The following is a 17091-nucleotide window of genomic DNA, read 5'->3' as shown; positions in this document are numbered from 1 at the left end:
AAGTGAAAAGTGAAAGTGAAGTGGCTCAGTCGTTTCCCACTCTTCGCAACCTCACGGACTACAGCCTACCAGGCTCTTCCATCCATGGGATTTTCCAGGCAAGAGTACTGGAGTGGGTCGCCATTGCCTTCTGTCCTATGATCGGTCAAATCCAACTGAAAATAAAAGCAGCAAGCTTTTGGGACTTGGCTATTTTCAAGTATTCCCAAACGTATTTCTAGGGTGCAGGACCAAACAACTTAACCAAACATTAGGATCTTTAATTTTTAGAATGTTTTTGTTGTGTTGAGACATACTTAGCCACATCTAAGTCCCAGCATGGCAGATCTTGGTAATTTCCCATCAGTCCCACGTGCACAGGCCTCCCATGGCTTAAGTGACGTGAACTTAACAGCTGCACATGATGCTGATGTTTAGCAACAAGAGGTGAGGGCTTAAACTGCTCATTCCGTCACAGTAAGCCCAGTTTCTCCTGAAACTTAAAAAGATGGTTTTTCTAAAAGCACCATCTTGTGGCCAAACCTCAAAATACTAATAGGCTTACGAGACATTCTCCTGTTAAGAGCTTATAGACTAATTTCAATAATTTGAGTCTTTAGAAGTTACAGTTACATGTTCAACAAAACTTCATGATATTGGAAAGCTTTATATTTGATATGTCAGAAGCTGAACCTTGTCCTATTCACTCCCTTGTACTTCGATGTCAGGAGACATTTCCCCCTTGATTGGACTGTAGCAGGTAGCCAACCCTACCACAAGAATTTAAAAGTCAAATGCAGACTGGAGAATACTTGTGGTCTGCTAAACCAGAGCAAAATCAGTGGGTTAAAAATGACAGGTTATCAAGACAAGGGAAATGCCTGCCCTCACAGTTCCTTAAGCTAAGAATTTATTGTTTGGAAGGTCACAGTCCACCAGTTAGAAAATATAAGGAAGGAAAAATAATGTCAAACCCTAAACTCAGTCACATTTAATTCCCCCCTTTATGTTTTATTTTCCGCAAGCATATTAGTATTTTTATCATCTTTTATAGTTGAAATAGCAGTGCTTAACCAATCAAGAATTTGTACCTCTTCACAAGCAGAAAAAAAAGATAAAAAGGTTAAGGACAACATTTATTGCTACCAGTGGCTTTTATCATCAGTACATGGTTCTGACTGCAATACCTTCTTCAGACTGCACAGGGAGCTCAGAATCCAGAAGTCATTAAGAGAAATACAGGTAGGTTGGGGAGGCAGGGGGATTAACTGATCAAGAAATACAAGTAGGCTGGGGAGGCAGGGGGTTAACTGATCAAGAAAAATCCTAATGGCTTAACATAAAACTAGGGTACTGAATTCAGTTAATACATGTTACAGATCCCAATCACAGAGCTGCCCCAACATCTAGAGAGTCTCTCCTGCTGATTATAAATGAGTGAACTGAGCAGTTTAAAAAACCTAACTTTAGCTGTTACGTTTCTTTAGTGAGCACCTCAATATAGTCTTTATCACAAATTTTTATACAAATGTCAAAAATCCTTTCAACAAACCTAAGAGTGTCTTAATCACGTGCCACTTTTAAGCTTCAATTTAAGATAAACAAAAACTGAAAATAATTTTATTTTCAAACTCTAGAAATTGAAAGGAGACAAAAATCAACAATGGTAACAGGGGTCCTTTTTACCACCTGATTCATATGGGGCAATTTTGAAGTACCTTTTCCAGATTAATTTGTATTTGAATCATGGATTAAACATGGCTGTCACACTGAAATAATTTGTTCACTAGATTGCTAAAAATAAACTTTGAGGGTTTCCTCATCAACAGGCCATAGATCAACATGCATAAAATTCATTTAGTATTCAAAGAAGCAAGCAAAAGCAAGAAGAAAATTAAATCAGGATTCTGGGACAAGGTTTGCTAGCTAGGAATTTTGGAATTTAAAAAAAAACACTGAATGTGAGTTTCTGACACAAGGCAATCTACACGTTACATTTTAGCAGAGAAAAGGGTAGAACTGACAAATACTACAAAGGAATTTTTTACTAAAATTTTTTTTGATCTTTAGACTTTTTTTTTTGGTCTTTAAGTGCTTAAATATTGTTGAATTATAATTAGTCATACAAATCAACTGGGTTTTTTCCTCTGGCTCATTTCAAATCAGCCTGAAAAGATATATACCTTACGTAGCCTATCCTGGTTTTCCATGCTCCCATCCCGAGTCGTCTACCTTAGTTTGCACTTGAAGGTAACTCTTGCAGCTACATGACAGAAACAGGCTGCAGAGGTGGACAAGGAGAAGCCTGTCCCTCTTGCCGTGATAAATCAGTGCCACACACAGAACCCACACTTTCGGAAGCGTTATCTTCGTTATAGAGCCGTTTGATCCCATCGTAGAAGTCGTCCACTTCCATTTCCTCCACTTTGCGTTTGGCAGAGGCATACTTGCACCCATTGGCAGCGGGGAGATGGTGGCAGAAGGCTGCTGGACCTCTGACTGGCACTTCTGGTTTGCTGTTGTCCTTGGAGAAGTCTGGGCCTGGGACAGAGGAGGGGTGTAATCTGAACACTCCTCTGTCACAGGTCACCAGGGTGTGCTTGAGGGGACGGTAGACATAAACGGAATTTAGAGGCAGGGAAGACTGCAGAGTAGAAAGGTGATGTGCCACAAGCTCCCGACAGTGGATCAGCTGGGAGCTATCCATCTGAGCCAGGCGAGAAAGAAAAATAATCAGTGGAGGTGGCTCTGTCCTTTCTGCTAGCCACTTTTTCTCCTCATGCCCCGTTCCCCAAGGCTTCTCTCCTCACATCTTTTACCTCCAACTCATCTAATTCCTCCAGCCTAACCCATCATTTTTACAATGTGTGTCCAGATCTGTATTTATAATATAAACCACTTTGGAACTTGAATTCTCTATTTGCAATTATATGCTGGACATCTTCATGAAAGTAGAAATTATTTTTTTTTCACTGATACATATCTAACATCTGCTTTTTTGTTCAGGCTATCTCCCCTGTCCAGAAGGCCTTTCACCTCACCCTCTTTGCCTCCTCCAACGTCTTTAGTGAAGACCAAAATACAGATGATTAGATATTAATATATATACTCCCTTATATATATATATATTATAAAGATACATATTATATATGTGTGTGTATCTATATACACAGACACACACACATACATACACATGCTTTTGGCTCTAACAGCAAACAATCTGTCTGGAATGCAGAAGACCCAGGTTCAAGATCCCCTGGAGAAGGAAATGGCAACCCACTCCAGTATTCTTGCCTGGAGAATCCCATGGACAGAGGAGCCTGGTAGGCTACAGTTCATGGGGTTGCAAAGAGTCAGTCACAATTAAATGACTAACACATTTAATGTATAGATAAACAAAATCCATTAAGAATTTAGAGAAGCAGCCAGAGGCAAGAAAAAATTTAAATAAGGGATGGGGAAGGCTGTCTAAGAATTTTTGAACAACTTTTTTTTTTTAAACAGAATAAATGAAAACCTTTCACAAGTTGTATTTCTGTAGCAAATAGCAGGCTTGACAGCACTAGCAAAAAACATTTTTGCTAAGATTTTTGTTTAATGAGGAAGTTTCACTAACTCCTTATCCTTCAGGATAATTCAACTCCTTCTTATCCTTCAGAATAATTCAGGTATCAGTCCTTTTTGAAGCCACCCCTGACTTCCCTTATCCCTCCCAAACCCCAAATCCCAGGATCATCCGTTTTTGTATCAAGCTGTTATCATACTTACCACACTGTGTTAGAATAATCTATTTAACCATTTATGCTTTTCTACTACAGACTATAAGATCCCAAGAGGTAGCCATTGTATCATATTGATTTTTATTTAAGTTTCTAGCACCAATGACTACATGGAAGGCCTTCAAAATCTTGTGATAGAGTCTAATTAAATTAATTAGTCTCTTTCTGCCTTACTTTCCCTACAATTATAGCCTTAGTCAAAATTCCTATACAACACAAATTTAAATTAATTCCTCTATTTAATTCCTCAGCACCCCAAGTGCCTACCAGAAATAATCTACTTCTTTAGTTCGGAATTAAGAAGGCTCTCCACAATCTGACCCAACCTTCTTTTCCTGTCTTGTGTGAGCTGTGTGCTCAGTCATGTCCAACTCTTTGCAACTCCATGGGCTATAGCCCCCAGGCCTCTGTCCACAGAACTTTCCAGGCAAGAATACTGGAGTGGGTTGCCATTTTCTTTTCCAGGGTATCTTCCTGACTCAGGGATCGAACCTGAGTCTCCTGCATTGGCAGGCATATTCTTTACCACTGTGCCACCTGGGAAGCCTTTCCAGTCTTATTTCCTCTTGCTGCTGCTGCTAAGTCGCTTCAGTCGTGTCCAACTCTGTGTGACCCCATAGACAACAGCCCACCAGGCTCCGCCGTCCCTGGGATTCTCCAGCCAAGAACACTGGAGTGGGTTGCCATTTCCTTCTCCAGTGCATGAAAGTGAAAAGTAAAAGTGAAGTCACTCAGTTGTGTCCCACTCTTTGCGACCCCATGGACTGCAGCCTACCAGGCTCCTCTGTCCATGGGATTTTCCAGGCAAAAGAGTACTGGAGTGGGTTGCCATTGCCTTCTCTGTATTTCCTCCTAACATATCCCAATTTGTGCTCTGTATTCCTTTCAAACAAACATGCTCTCTACTCTGCACAAATTTTGCCCTTTCTTACTTTACCCTTTTGAAACTGTATTATGTATTCCTTCCAGGTCTGGCTAACTGCCACCACCTCCAGGAAGTCTATCTTGACTAACTACCAGCGATCACTTTCAGGCTGATGTATTCTATAGGTATCTTTGGACATTTCTCAACCAATTCTTATTCATACCTAAAAAACCCTGTAGCACACAGTATGACTTTGCAACACCACAGAGAAAATAAAGGAAAATAACATGCTCTGCAAGAACATATTTGGTGACAAAACTTTTTATCTCTAAATATACTCCTTGCTGGAACTTCCCCTGCAGTCTAGTGTTAAAACTCCACCTTCCAATGCAGGGGGTGACAGTTCAGTCCCTGGTTGGGGAACTAAGGTCCCACATGCTACAGGGTGGTGTGGCCAAAAATTTTTTAAATAATCATAAAATGCATTAAAATAAACTCATTACCTATTACCCAGGAAAGTATACAAAGATGAGAGGCTAGTGTTAGTCATCATATACAAATGTAACAGTGTCTGAAATTACCAGAAACTACATATGAAAATGACCATTTTTCATATGTATTTTGTTCACCAATTTTTTTCCCCTAGTTTGAAAGGCTCTAACTAGTATTAGAATTTATTTTCTCTTAAAACAAAAAAAGTTATATAATAACTTTCAAGATTGTAACTGTAGGCTAAGGCTTATCATGTCCCAGGGATGTGAAGCAAGCTAAGCCAGGCTAAAAACAGTGGAATGGGACTTCCCTGGTGGTCCAATGGCTAAAAAGACTGTGCAGGAGGCCTGGGTTTGACCCCTGGTGAAGGAAGTAGATCCCACATGCTGCGACCTAGTGCAGCCAAATTAAAAAACAAAGACAGTGGAACAAAGCACACAGGAGAGGGATGGGGCTTCAGAGTTCTTTAAGGCACCTGGTACTCCAGGCCAGGACCCCACTTCTTCAAATAGCCTCCAAAAGACAGGTAACAGAGAAAAAGGAATTGGGACATGGAAAGAAGACTACAGTGTAAAAAAAATTATGTCTAAAAAGTAAGTACCCAGTTTATTATGTTGTTCTTCAACAAATGAATGACACTAATGGCCGAGAAAAGTAAAAATATCACAAATATTCTAATGCCTTAGTCACTTGGCATAGTATCACAGAAGAAGCCTGAAGAAAAACATGTTTTTCAAGTAAAAAGAAGACTGTGTCACTAAAAACTTTCTCTGTGGAAGTAATAAGTAAATGTGAGGACTGGCAGAAAACAGGGCTAGAAAGACACTGAAGGTTTTACAAACTGATACCACCTAATGAAGCTTTCGCAAGGTGGTGCAGTGGTAAAGAATCTGCCTGCCAATGCAGGAAACGCAAGAGGCGGGTGTGATCCCTGGGTCCGGAAGATCCCTTGGAGTAGGAAACGGCAACCAACTTCAGTACTGCCCTGAAAGTTCCACGGACAGAGGAGCCTGGCAGGCTATATCCAGGGGTCAGAAAGCGTTGAACACAACGGAGCATGCAGGCACACACAGACCATCTAATGATGGTCTACCCAAATTAAATCCTCTGTCCAAAGTAATCATCAACATAAATTCCTTCTATTGCAACCTGAGTTTGTTCTAAGAAAATAAAATATGGCCCTTGCTAAGATACAGTGGAAGAAACAAAATAAGCATATATACTGGAATTACTGCAACTTTAGACACCAGACAAGTTCTCTAATAAAACTCACAGAATGATTTAAAATGAACATGTTCTAGTTGCAGAGTGTCAAGAGAACATTTATTGTTATTTTTTAGGACGACCATCTCCCTCAAGGGTAACTATTTTAAAGTATCCCTTGCTAGAAAAACAAACAGAACTGTAATTCAGCTTACCAAGGAGGTAAGGCAAATAGCCTTGAACATTTACAGAGCAGACAGCCGAACAGGTTACTGATGGGAAAGGGGGATCGGAATAGCATTATGTAACTGATTCAGATGGACCCAAAGCCCTGAAAACACTAGTGCCATAAGAAGTCAGACTCGAGGCACCTTCAGGAAGGACTAGAAGACCTGGTGGGGAGGGCCTGCTTCTTGAACTCCATGCTCTTACACTACACCACAGAGGTAAACTTATACTTTGACTAGGGACCTTGGTTAGGGACAGGAAGTTAAAGTTAAGTGAAGTCGCTCAGTTGTGTCTGACTCTGCGACCCTGTGGACTGTAGCCCGCCTGGCTCCTCTGTCCACGGGATTCTCCAGGCAAGAATACTGGATTGGGTTGCCATTTCCTTCTCCAGGGGATCTTCCCAACCCAGGGATCAAACCCGGGTCTCCTGCATTGCAGGCAGATGCTTTATCGCTTTAGGGACAGGAAGACCACCAAGCTCATCTGGGGAGATTTAACATCCTGAGATTATCAAGGCAGATGGCATCAATCAGAGGAGAACATGAGTACAGCCACAGAAACAGAGCAATGAGAGGAGTAAGAAGAAAGAGGGTTGGCCAGCTCAAAATGATGACCAAAAGGTAGCATAAGAGGTAAGAGGGGTGGTGATGTGGCAGTAGAGTGGGTGAGGGGACTAGAAAAGACGAGAGAAGGCTTGCCTTTCAAACCAGGAAACACTCCCTGTACTTTGTCTGAAGTCCAGAGGGAACACAGGCAGAGCTGCTGACAATGGGGCCCCTCACAGCATGGACGCCTGTGATGGACCAATAGCAGTCCTCTCAAACCACGACACTGGGAAACATGTCAGAAGTAATGTCGGTACCATCTTAGCAATCTGATGCAAGAACTTCCTATACAACAACTAGAAATCCAGGAGGAGTATCTGATATTACTATGGCTTTGTCACAGGTCTAATTACAAAGATACTAGACTTAGTGTTCCTATGTGAACAGAGATGAACTTAGCAAAAATAACTGTCTTAAAGAATAAGGAGCCACTCATATTTGGGCCTGGGGAAGGCAATGGCTACCCACTCCAGTAGTCTTGCCTGGAGAATCCCATGGACAGAGGAGCCTGGCGGGCTACAGTCCATGTGGTTGCAAAGAGTTGGAGACAACTGAGCGACTAAGCACAGATTTGGGCCACTAGGATTTCAGAGAATTGCTAAGACCAAGTCTCAAACTCTCTGAAGTTTTGTGATCTTATGTGTGTTTTTAACTGTCTTCCTCATTATAACTTGACTACTACATGGAGCAGAGACTTTTTCTGGAATCACTGTATCCCCAATACCTTGACCATAGATTTCTCAATAAATGTAACATAACTATATACATATATAAGACAATGGAACAGTGGTTTTCAAACTATGTCCAAACAGCTTATGAAAGAGAAGAGGCCATGTTGAATAGGACTGCATCTGATAGGCTTCTGCCCCAAACACATATTACAAAGTAATACTTTACTATTTAGGATTTGGGAATTGTGCGTGTACAAGATTTGGGGGGAGGCGGGTGAGGAAGAGTTCTATTTCTAAAGAAAACACTGAAAACCACTGGACTACAATCTTCAAGATTTTTATGGTATAGATAAAGCACTGGGGTTTTTCTAGTTTTGTTTACTACCAAGTTTTGTGTGTCTCTGAGAAAATCCCAAGTTCTCTGCGCTGCAGCTATAAAATAAAGAGTTTGAATAATCTGATTTTTAAGAAGGTTCCTTCAAATTCCAAGCTTATAATAATACCTGGGGAGAACAGTTTTGGTGAACACTTTCTTTTAGCACCAGAAGACTTACAATAGAGAATAAGCATATTCTCTAATGTTCTTCAGCAAAGAACAAGCCATCAAAGCTACAGAATATACATGTTATTTACAATATTCTTATTTACGGTTCAACGCTTGTCCTTTCTCAGTGCTAGTAACTCTTCACATAAAAAATTTTCTCTGCACTAACTTGGAAACAGGCACAGAAACAAAGTCATGGAGGCATTTAGAGCTATGTCCTTCATTCCAATAAAGATGAAAAATGTAGGAGGTTCTCTTAATGTCCCTTCCCCCACTTCCAGAGTCTAATGTAAATGATTAACATTCAACTTCCTTTTCCAACACTCAAGGTAGGCAAAGTAAGTGCTCTGTGTCACACTATTCCCTTAAGTGGTAGTTTTTGATGTTACTTTCTAAAAATTCTCACTAACTAGCAACTATCTCCCAGGGTTTATTTTCATTATAGCATTATTTCAATAGAAAAAAACATTTCTCAATTATTTCAATGTAACAAATGCAAGTAAAAGAAGGTATCTCCTTGTGTATGGAGAAACAGCCTGTATTACACTAATATCATGGGTCCCAGGGAAGGAGAACAAGCTGGGCTATGCTAAAGCAGAATAAAACACAGCTAAGAGGAATAGAGCTCTAGTTGATATATTGCTCTATTATCATCATTCTTTTTATGAAAAGACAGCCCTTCTCTGCTCACAAACTAAAGCATGAAATTCTCAGAGCTCAGAGGCTGCCCTAAAGTATATTTTATATGTCTGTTAACTTTTTTTTGGTCTGTTAGCTTTTACAGCTTGTATCTATCAACTGTTACTGTCTTACAAAATACCAAATTCAAGTATTATTCTCATTTTTATTTTATAGAATTCTTTAATAAGTTTTATCAACTCAAAGATTGCAGCTGTTTGCTGAAGTTGGTTTTTATATTACATAATGTTTTTATGCTCAGAATTTAGCAGTCTCTTCTCTAAATAAAATTTAATAAAACAAATCAGAACAACTATTGCCAAATGAGAATAAACAGGGACATATAAAAGGGAAAGTAGGCTCAAAAGTCTTATTAGGGACTCATTTGGCTAAGGGGTATGGTTTGCAGCAGATCTAAACTCGTAGGTTCCATTTAATGCCATGAACAGAACCAGTAAGGATCCTCTCCAAATAGTTGCTAACAGAGTAACCATATTAACTTTTCATTTGAATTTCAAATTTTCATTTGAATGAGAATTTTCTCCACTAAATTTTTAGTTTTTATATAGATAGTTGATAAAAATTTAACCAACCTCAAACATTTTACATCAATTTGCAGATAAAGCTACTCACCAACCTTAGGCAACTACTTCAGAAAGTCCTGGAACTTCAGGAATATACTTTCTATTTGCCAAATACTTCCTTCTCTAGCCAACAATAAATTATCTGCTTGTCTAAAAAGCAACTTCTTGCGGTTTATGTTTTTGCCTTATCTTTTTAAAAAAATGAGTTAACTACAGAAGTACTGTAATGAAGCCTAATAGGTAGTAAGGTTCTTCATACAAAATCAATGGAGACTATATTAGCAAGAATCTTAGTTATCTTTTAAGATTAAGATTTTCAGCAACCTAGAAGGTTAGATGGTTAGACAGCATCACCGACTCAGTGGACGTGAATTCTGAGCAAACTCCAGGAGATAGTGAAGGACAGGAAAGCCTAGTGCTGCAATCCATGGGGTTGCAAAGAAGTTGGACATGACTTAGTGACTAAACAACCACCACCACCTAGAGGAGGGATGAAAAGAATCGAGAAAATACTGTCTAGGCTTTAAAAGAGAAAAAAAGACGTCTAACCTATACATTTAAAGTGTGTAATAATACTTCGTCTGCCCTTAAAAATAAGCTGCCATTACAAGATTAAAAATATCTTACTTTTATAACTATCTGCTAACCCTATTTTCCCAGTAAGAGACAAATGAATGCCATTTAATTAGACTGACACCTACCTGTGCTTTCTGAAGCAGTTCAATTGTAAGAGGAAGCCAATCAGGAATGAGTTTCTCCATTTCCAGACTAACCATCGCCAGGGCAAGCATGGATCCTTTGAACTGCAGAAGTTGGCTGCAGGCCATACAGTGAAGTAATTGCTTGGTAAGGAATGCCAAATGTTGAGATGGGCTCAGACTGGGCAAACTAAAAAGTAACTGAGGCCTAGTTGACACTGCAATGGCATGGAACTAAAAAAAAAAAAAAAAAAAAATTAAAATTAAATCACAAGAACATCATTCTAGTTACTTAAATGTCTAGATAAGCTATGTACAGAAGTTCATGTAATCTCAGGTATTACTCAATTTCTAAGTTTGCAATTTTAGCTTCAGTGATTTGACATATATCTTAATTTCTACTTTTTCCTTGGCTAACTGCAGTAATTTTCCTTTTCCTAAAAATCAGAACAAAAAAAAAAAAGGACTTCACTGGTGACTCAGGGGTAAAGTATCTGCCTGCCAATACAGGAGACATGGGTTTGATCTCTGGGAAGATCCCACATGCTGTAAAAGCAACTAAGCCCGTGCAGCAGAACTACTGAGCCTGTGCTCTAGAGTCCAGGAGCCACAACTACTGAGCCCACACGCTCTACAGCCCCTGCTCCCCAAAACTAGAGAAAAGCTGAAGCAACAACAAAGACTCAGTGCAGCTCCCCGTCCCCGCCAAAAGAGTGGGCAATCTACTTTTCAAGTTACTAAAACAGGACTATATACTCAAGTAGGAAATTGAAAGACTTCAGGTGAATTTACAATGTGAAGAAAATCCAATGGTGTGGCTGTGTGAAGATCCCAATTCAACTTATCCAGAATAATTCTCTCCATCCGCAGAATTTCAGAAGAAGAACAGCCACAGAAACTGTCTCTTGCCAACACCTTCAGTACTGGGATTCTCTAGACAAAGCAAAAGGGGAGGAGGCAGGGAGAGCAGGACAGAAAAAAATTAACTCGTTTTTTCAGTTTTTGTTTTGGTAAACAGAAAACAAGCTAATAAACGGATAAAACTTTCAACAAAGAGATATGACTAATCTTGAAAATAGTTACCTCGTCTTCCTCAACAGTCTTGGCAGCCAGGAAAAAACAGCTGATTGCAATACAGCTCAGGTATTTTGGGTGGGCCTAAAACAAGAGAGAAAAAACAACTTCAGTGATTTGTCAAAAAGTTAAAAAGAGTTTATTTTTGGAAACTAGATATGCAGACGAGGCAAGTATGCACACAACCCTGTGGAATTCAAATTAATCTGGCTTTCATTCACTGCTTTCTAGGATCAGAGATAACTTATAACCCCAGCCATATTACACACTCTACGGAAATACTAAGATCATTCTCTTCCAAGTTCAACCAGTGCTAGTCAGCCAAAGCTAATTTCTATCCATCAGAGGTGAGCTTGATTTTAGAAGACATTTTTTTACTTATAAAATTCCCCCAATTAAAAATATATTTGTGTATTTTTAAAGCTGGTTTTATTTTATCTGTCATATCAGTTAAGATTAACATACGAGATGTTAGGGGAATTAAGAAAGGAATATAAAATGAAGGCTATTATATTGCATACTTTACAAAGTGACATGCTAGCAAATTTTCTAATTAAACGTTCACCCAAAAAATTATATATTCAAATCCATGATAAGAATGAAAGGCTCCTAAATATATACAGAATCAATCAAGGTGGGGAAAATCTTTCTTAGATTTGACACCCTTAGGAGGGCTCGAGTTTGCCTGTTTTCCGTATCTATAATAACTTTCTACCCAACTGGTAGAGTAAGAGTTTGCCAATTCAGTTTTAAATAATCAGGACAGGGATTTCCCTGGAGGTCCGGTGATTAGGATTTGGTGCCTTCACTGCCGTGTCCTGGGTTCAATCCCTGGTTGGGTTACTAAGATCCCACAGCTATATGGTGTGGCCAAATGAATAATCATGATAGTTTAGCCTTGATTAATTATTTAATAAATAGGCCAGTCAATAACCAATGCCTCAATGGAAGTAGCATACAGTCTAGGAATCTTCCATCCCTCTTCCTGTATAAGAAATAAAGGGTTGGTTGCTCAGTCATGTCTGACTCTTTGCACCCCATGGACTGTAGTCCACCAGGATCCTCTGTCCATGGAATTCTCCAGGGAAGAATACTGGAGTGGGTTGCCATTCCCTTCTCTATGGCATCTTCCCGACCTGGGATCGAACCCAGGTCTCCTGCATTGCAAGCAGATTCTTCACCATTTGAACCACCAAGGAAGCCCATATGAGAAATAAAAGCCAGTTCAATTCTATCAATATTTTAAAGTAATCATTAATATTAATCAGAATATTATGTTTAGAAAACATTGCCATAAATATTATATCTTGCTTTACAGATGAGAAAACAGTCTCAGAGGTTAACAGAGATACCACAAGTGATCCAGAAAGTGAAGTCAGATCTTGTGGCTCTGACAGTTTTTCAGGTTCTCTTATTTCTCCCTGTGTAACAACGTATCAACTCCATATCCTTGAGGAAATCAGAGTTCATTACAGACAGTCCAACAGTTAGCAACTCTGGGTAGGCAATGAAATCCCCAAAACAAGGGCACCAAGAGTAAACTTAGTACTGTAAAGAACCCCAACAGCAAATATGTGGGGTTTTTTTTGTTTAAACAGACAGTAATTTTCAATCCTGGATGTACATCAGAATCATCTATGTAGTTTCTTTATTTAAATAAAAATGTTCAGATTTCACCTACTAGAGATTCAGATTTAGTAGGTCTGGGATAAGGTTCAAGGTCTGTACTTTTAAAGTTCATAGCACCTTTTTCTGCACAGCCAGACTTGAGGCTCCATTCTTGTTGCAATCCTTTTATGGTCTGCTTTAAGCACCTTTAAACTATGAATACATTTTAAATTAATTGTTTCAATATAGATTAGCCATCTCTAAGTAAGCATCTGATGCTAGTAACATCAGGCCCCATGGTATCTTTCTCTGTGAAAGGGAGCTTAGCTACAGCAGGGGAACAGGGAGAGGGGAGGAGGACTTGATGCTGAAATAACTGTTGGCATCTCAGTTAACCCAGACTTCAGGCAATTAGGATCATCATAATTTAAGTCTCTCAAAAGTAGAAGTCTGAAACATAAAAAGGTAACTGAGTGGCCATCCAAATTCTTCCATTCCATAATTCTTTGGCTTCTATTTGTTATACCAAATACCCTCAGCACTGAACTCATAGTTCCTGCAACATATATATATTCCTAGGGATACAAACGATAACTGAATTGCTTTTTTGTTTCATGTCTTGCTATTGAATAAATGTTGACTTTCTGCTTTAGATCTGCTAAGGGCCTCCATGACTGATTTCACATCATATAACCAATGATATACCAATAGGGATAACATAAAACTTATTTGTAATACTGCCACTGAACAAAAAAACACCAAAGTTATGTAAAACAGTTCAGTTTTCATCTTGTTATACTCCAAATGTATGCTGCTAGAAAGTACTTATATGCTGTTCAGAAAACTACAAAAAAGAGATTCAATAAATAAGTAGTGACAGAAAAATATGCAATAGGCTTATTATACTTTTCTAGTCTGATTCACTATTCACAACTAGTATTCAACGTGTTAAAAAGATGACTAAACTTTCTACCAATGCTATAAAAGAAAGACATAAATTTCATTGGTTAAGTATAAGCTATGAATACTTACAGAATATAATCGGAAACATTTCTGAAGACTTAAAGCAATAATAGAAGACATCATGTCTTCTTACAGATATATATCTTATCTTTAAGAAGGTTTTCCATTCCTTTCCACCTTGTAGAATATTCTACTAATTGCCCCTGGTGCGGTATATAAACCATTAAAACAGAAGTTGTATGTAAGTATATTCTAGAATATTTACCTTTACAGTAGCTAAGAACCTGTCCAAAAGACTGCTAGCCAGAGCAAATGTTTCTGGGTAAAGGTTGAATTGGTACTTGAGTTTGGCCAGCCACTGAATCACTTCATCTCTCTGCGATGGAGAAACATTCTATAAGGGAACAATTAAAAAATAAAAGAGAATAAGTTTCAAGTTATCATCAAGATATATTTGCAATTCTCACTTATAAAAGGTTAGCAAATGCTATGGAATATGTGTTTACATGTTAGAAAATGTTTCTAAGTTTATTCAAAATCTAACAAACTTGAGATAAAGGAAGATAAAACCTTATGTATTAGTTGCTGTGCTGTGCTTAGTCGCTCAGTCATGTCTGACTCTTTGTGACCCCGTGGACTGTAGCCAGCCAGGCTCCTCTGTCCATGGGATTCTCCAAGCAAGAATACTGGAGTGGGTTGCCATGCCCTCCTCCAGGGGATCTTCCCAACCCAGGTCTCTTGCATTGCAGGTGGATTCTGAGCCACCAGCGAAGCTACGTAGATGCTAGATACTTCTCCAGCAGAACAACCTACATATCTCCAGACATTTCCAAATGTCGCCTGGTGAGCACAACTGGCCCCAGTTAAGAACCCTATGCTGATATAACACAGTAATCAATATCTCAATCAGCTAAAAAAGGGTATCAACTTTCGGGTGATACAGCTCACTTTAAATTACTTTACAAATATATACCCTTCTGCTACTTTGGTAAATAAATAACTGAGTCATTCACACAGTTTTTAAAGTAAATGAAGCATTGCTCTTTATAATGTGAAATCAGAGAATTAAAAATGTCCCAAGTACTTCTTTTCTCAATCTATCATTTAAGTCATTCCAGTATAACTATAGAAAATATAAAACTCGTGTAACTTGGCTATGGAGTACAAAGTTGACTTAGTTACTGTCAGAGTCATAACAAAGCAAATATCTTTATTTTATCTTCAGCTTTTCAAAAGCAAACAACATGTAAACGATGGGAAGAGTGAAATGGTTCCTCACAAAATGAAGAAAATGTTTGTAAATCATATATCTAATTAGGTACTTATATCTAGAATATGCAAAGACTCCTGAGAGTTAACAGAGACAGAAACCAAATTTTAAAATGAGCAAAGGGTCTAAATAGATATTTCTCCAAAGAAAATACACAAGTCGCCAATGAGCACTTGAAAAGATGCTCAACATTATTACATATCAGGGAAATGCAAATCAAAATCAAAAGGCAGTATCTCCTCTCACCCACAAAAATGACTACAATAAAAAAAATTAGTAACAACAAATTCTGGCAAGGATACGGAGAAATTAGAATCCTCATTCATTCACCTACTAAGAATGAAAGATGGTACGGTTACTTCAGAAAACAATCTAGCAGCTCCTCAGAAGTTTAAACACAGAATTATCATATGACCCAGGAATTCCACTCCTAGGCATATACAAAAAAGATTTTAAAACAAGTATTCAAACAAGTATTTGTACACTAATGTTCACAAGTATTTGTACACTAACGTTTACAACAGTAACTATTCATAATAGTTAAGAGGCAGAAACAACCCAAATGCCCAGCAACTGATAAATGGATATAAATAAAGTGTGATATATCCATACTATGAAATTTATTCATCAACAAAAAGGAATGAAGTGCTGGGATTTTCCTGGTAGTCCAGTGGCTAAAACGTTGAGCTCCCAGTGCAAGAGCCCAAGTTCAATTCCTGGTTAGGGAACTAGATCCCACATGCTGCAACTAAGATCTCACATGCTACAACTAAGACCTGGAGCAGTCAAATTAAATAAATAAATATATTTTTTTTAAAAACAGAATGAAGTACAGTCATGCCATAACATGGAAGACCCTTGAAAACAATATGTTAAGTGAAAGAAGACAGTCACAACAGACCATGTATTGTATGATCATGTTTATATGTAATGTCCAGAGTACACAAGTCTATAGAGATGAGCAAAATAAAGGACAGAAATGGTATGGACCTAACAGAAGCAGAAGATATTAAGAAGAGGTGGCAAGAATACACAGAAGAACTGTACAAAAAAGATCTTCACGACCCAGATAATGATGATGGTGTGATCACTGACCTAGGGCCAGACATCCTGGAAGGTGAAGTCAAGTGGGCCTTAGGAACCATCACTATGAACAAAGCTAGTGGAGGTGATGGAATTCCAGCTGAGCCATTTCAAATCTGAAAAGATGATGCTGTGAAAGTGCTGCACTCGATATGCCAGCAAATTTGAAAACTCAGCAGTGGCCACAGGACTGGAAAAGGTCAGTTTTCACTCCAATCCCAAAGGCAATGCCAAAGAATGTTCAAACTACTGCACAATTGCACTCATTTCACATGCTATCAAAGTAATGCTCAAAATTCTCCAAGCTAGGCTTCAACAGTATGTGAACTGAGAAGTTCCAGATGTTCAAGCTGGATTTAAAAATGGCAGAGGAATCAGAGATCAAATTGCTAACATCCACTGGATCATAGAAAAAGCAAGAGAATTCCAGAATACCTAACTTTTGCTTCACTGAATATGCCAAAGTCTTTGACTGTGTGGATCACAACAAACTGTGGAAAATTCTTAAAGAGACAGGAATACCAGACCACCTTATACCCCTCCTGAGAAACATGTATGCAGGTCAAGAAGCAGCACTTAGAACCGGATATGGAACAACGGTTCCAAATTGGGAAAGGAGAACGTCAAGGCTACCGTCACCCTGTTTATTTAACTTATATGCAGAGTACATCATGCGAAATGCCAGGCTGGATAAAGCACAAGCTGGAATCCAAACTGCCAGGAGAAATATCAATAACCTCAGATATGCAGAAGACACCACCCTAATG

General features: G+C 38.7%; 1 protein-coding gene across 1 annotated transcript in view; it reads right to left on the bottom strand.

Annotated features, from left to right (window-relative positions):
- Positions 1 to 1097: 1097 nt before the first annotated feature.
- CCNI (cyclin I) overlaps positions 1098 to 17091 on the bottom strand; it is a 38928-nt gene continuing 22934 nt past the window's right edge. Inside the window, exons 3-7 of the mRNA XM_010838127.1 lie at positions 14237 to 14365; positions 11410 to 11484; positions 11119 to 11259; positions 10330 to 10560; positions 1098 to 2686 (exon numbers count right to left, since the gene is read on the bottom strand). Coding sequence (XP_010836429.1) covers positions 2243 to 2686; positions 10330 to 10560; positions 11119 to 11259; positions 11410 to 11484; positions 14237 to 14365 — 1020 coding nt within the window. The 3' untranslated portion in view covers positions 1098 to 2242. The remainder of the gene's footprint in view (positions 2687 to 10329; positions 10561 to 11118; positions 11260 to 11409; positions 11485 to 14236; positions 14366 to 17091) is intronic.

This window comes from Bison bison, unplaced genomic scaffold (assembly GCF_000754665.1).
Source record: "Bison bison bison isolate TAMUID 2011002044 unplaced genomic scaffold, Bison_UMD1.0 scf7180017864092, whole genome shotgun sequence".
Taxonomy (NCBI): Eukaryota; Metazoa; Chordata; class Mammalia; order Artiodactyla; family Bovidae; genus Bison; species Bison bison.
This window is presented reverse-complemented; position numbering and strand designations above follow the sequence as displayed.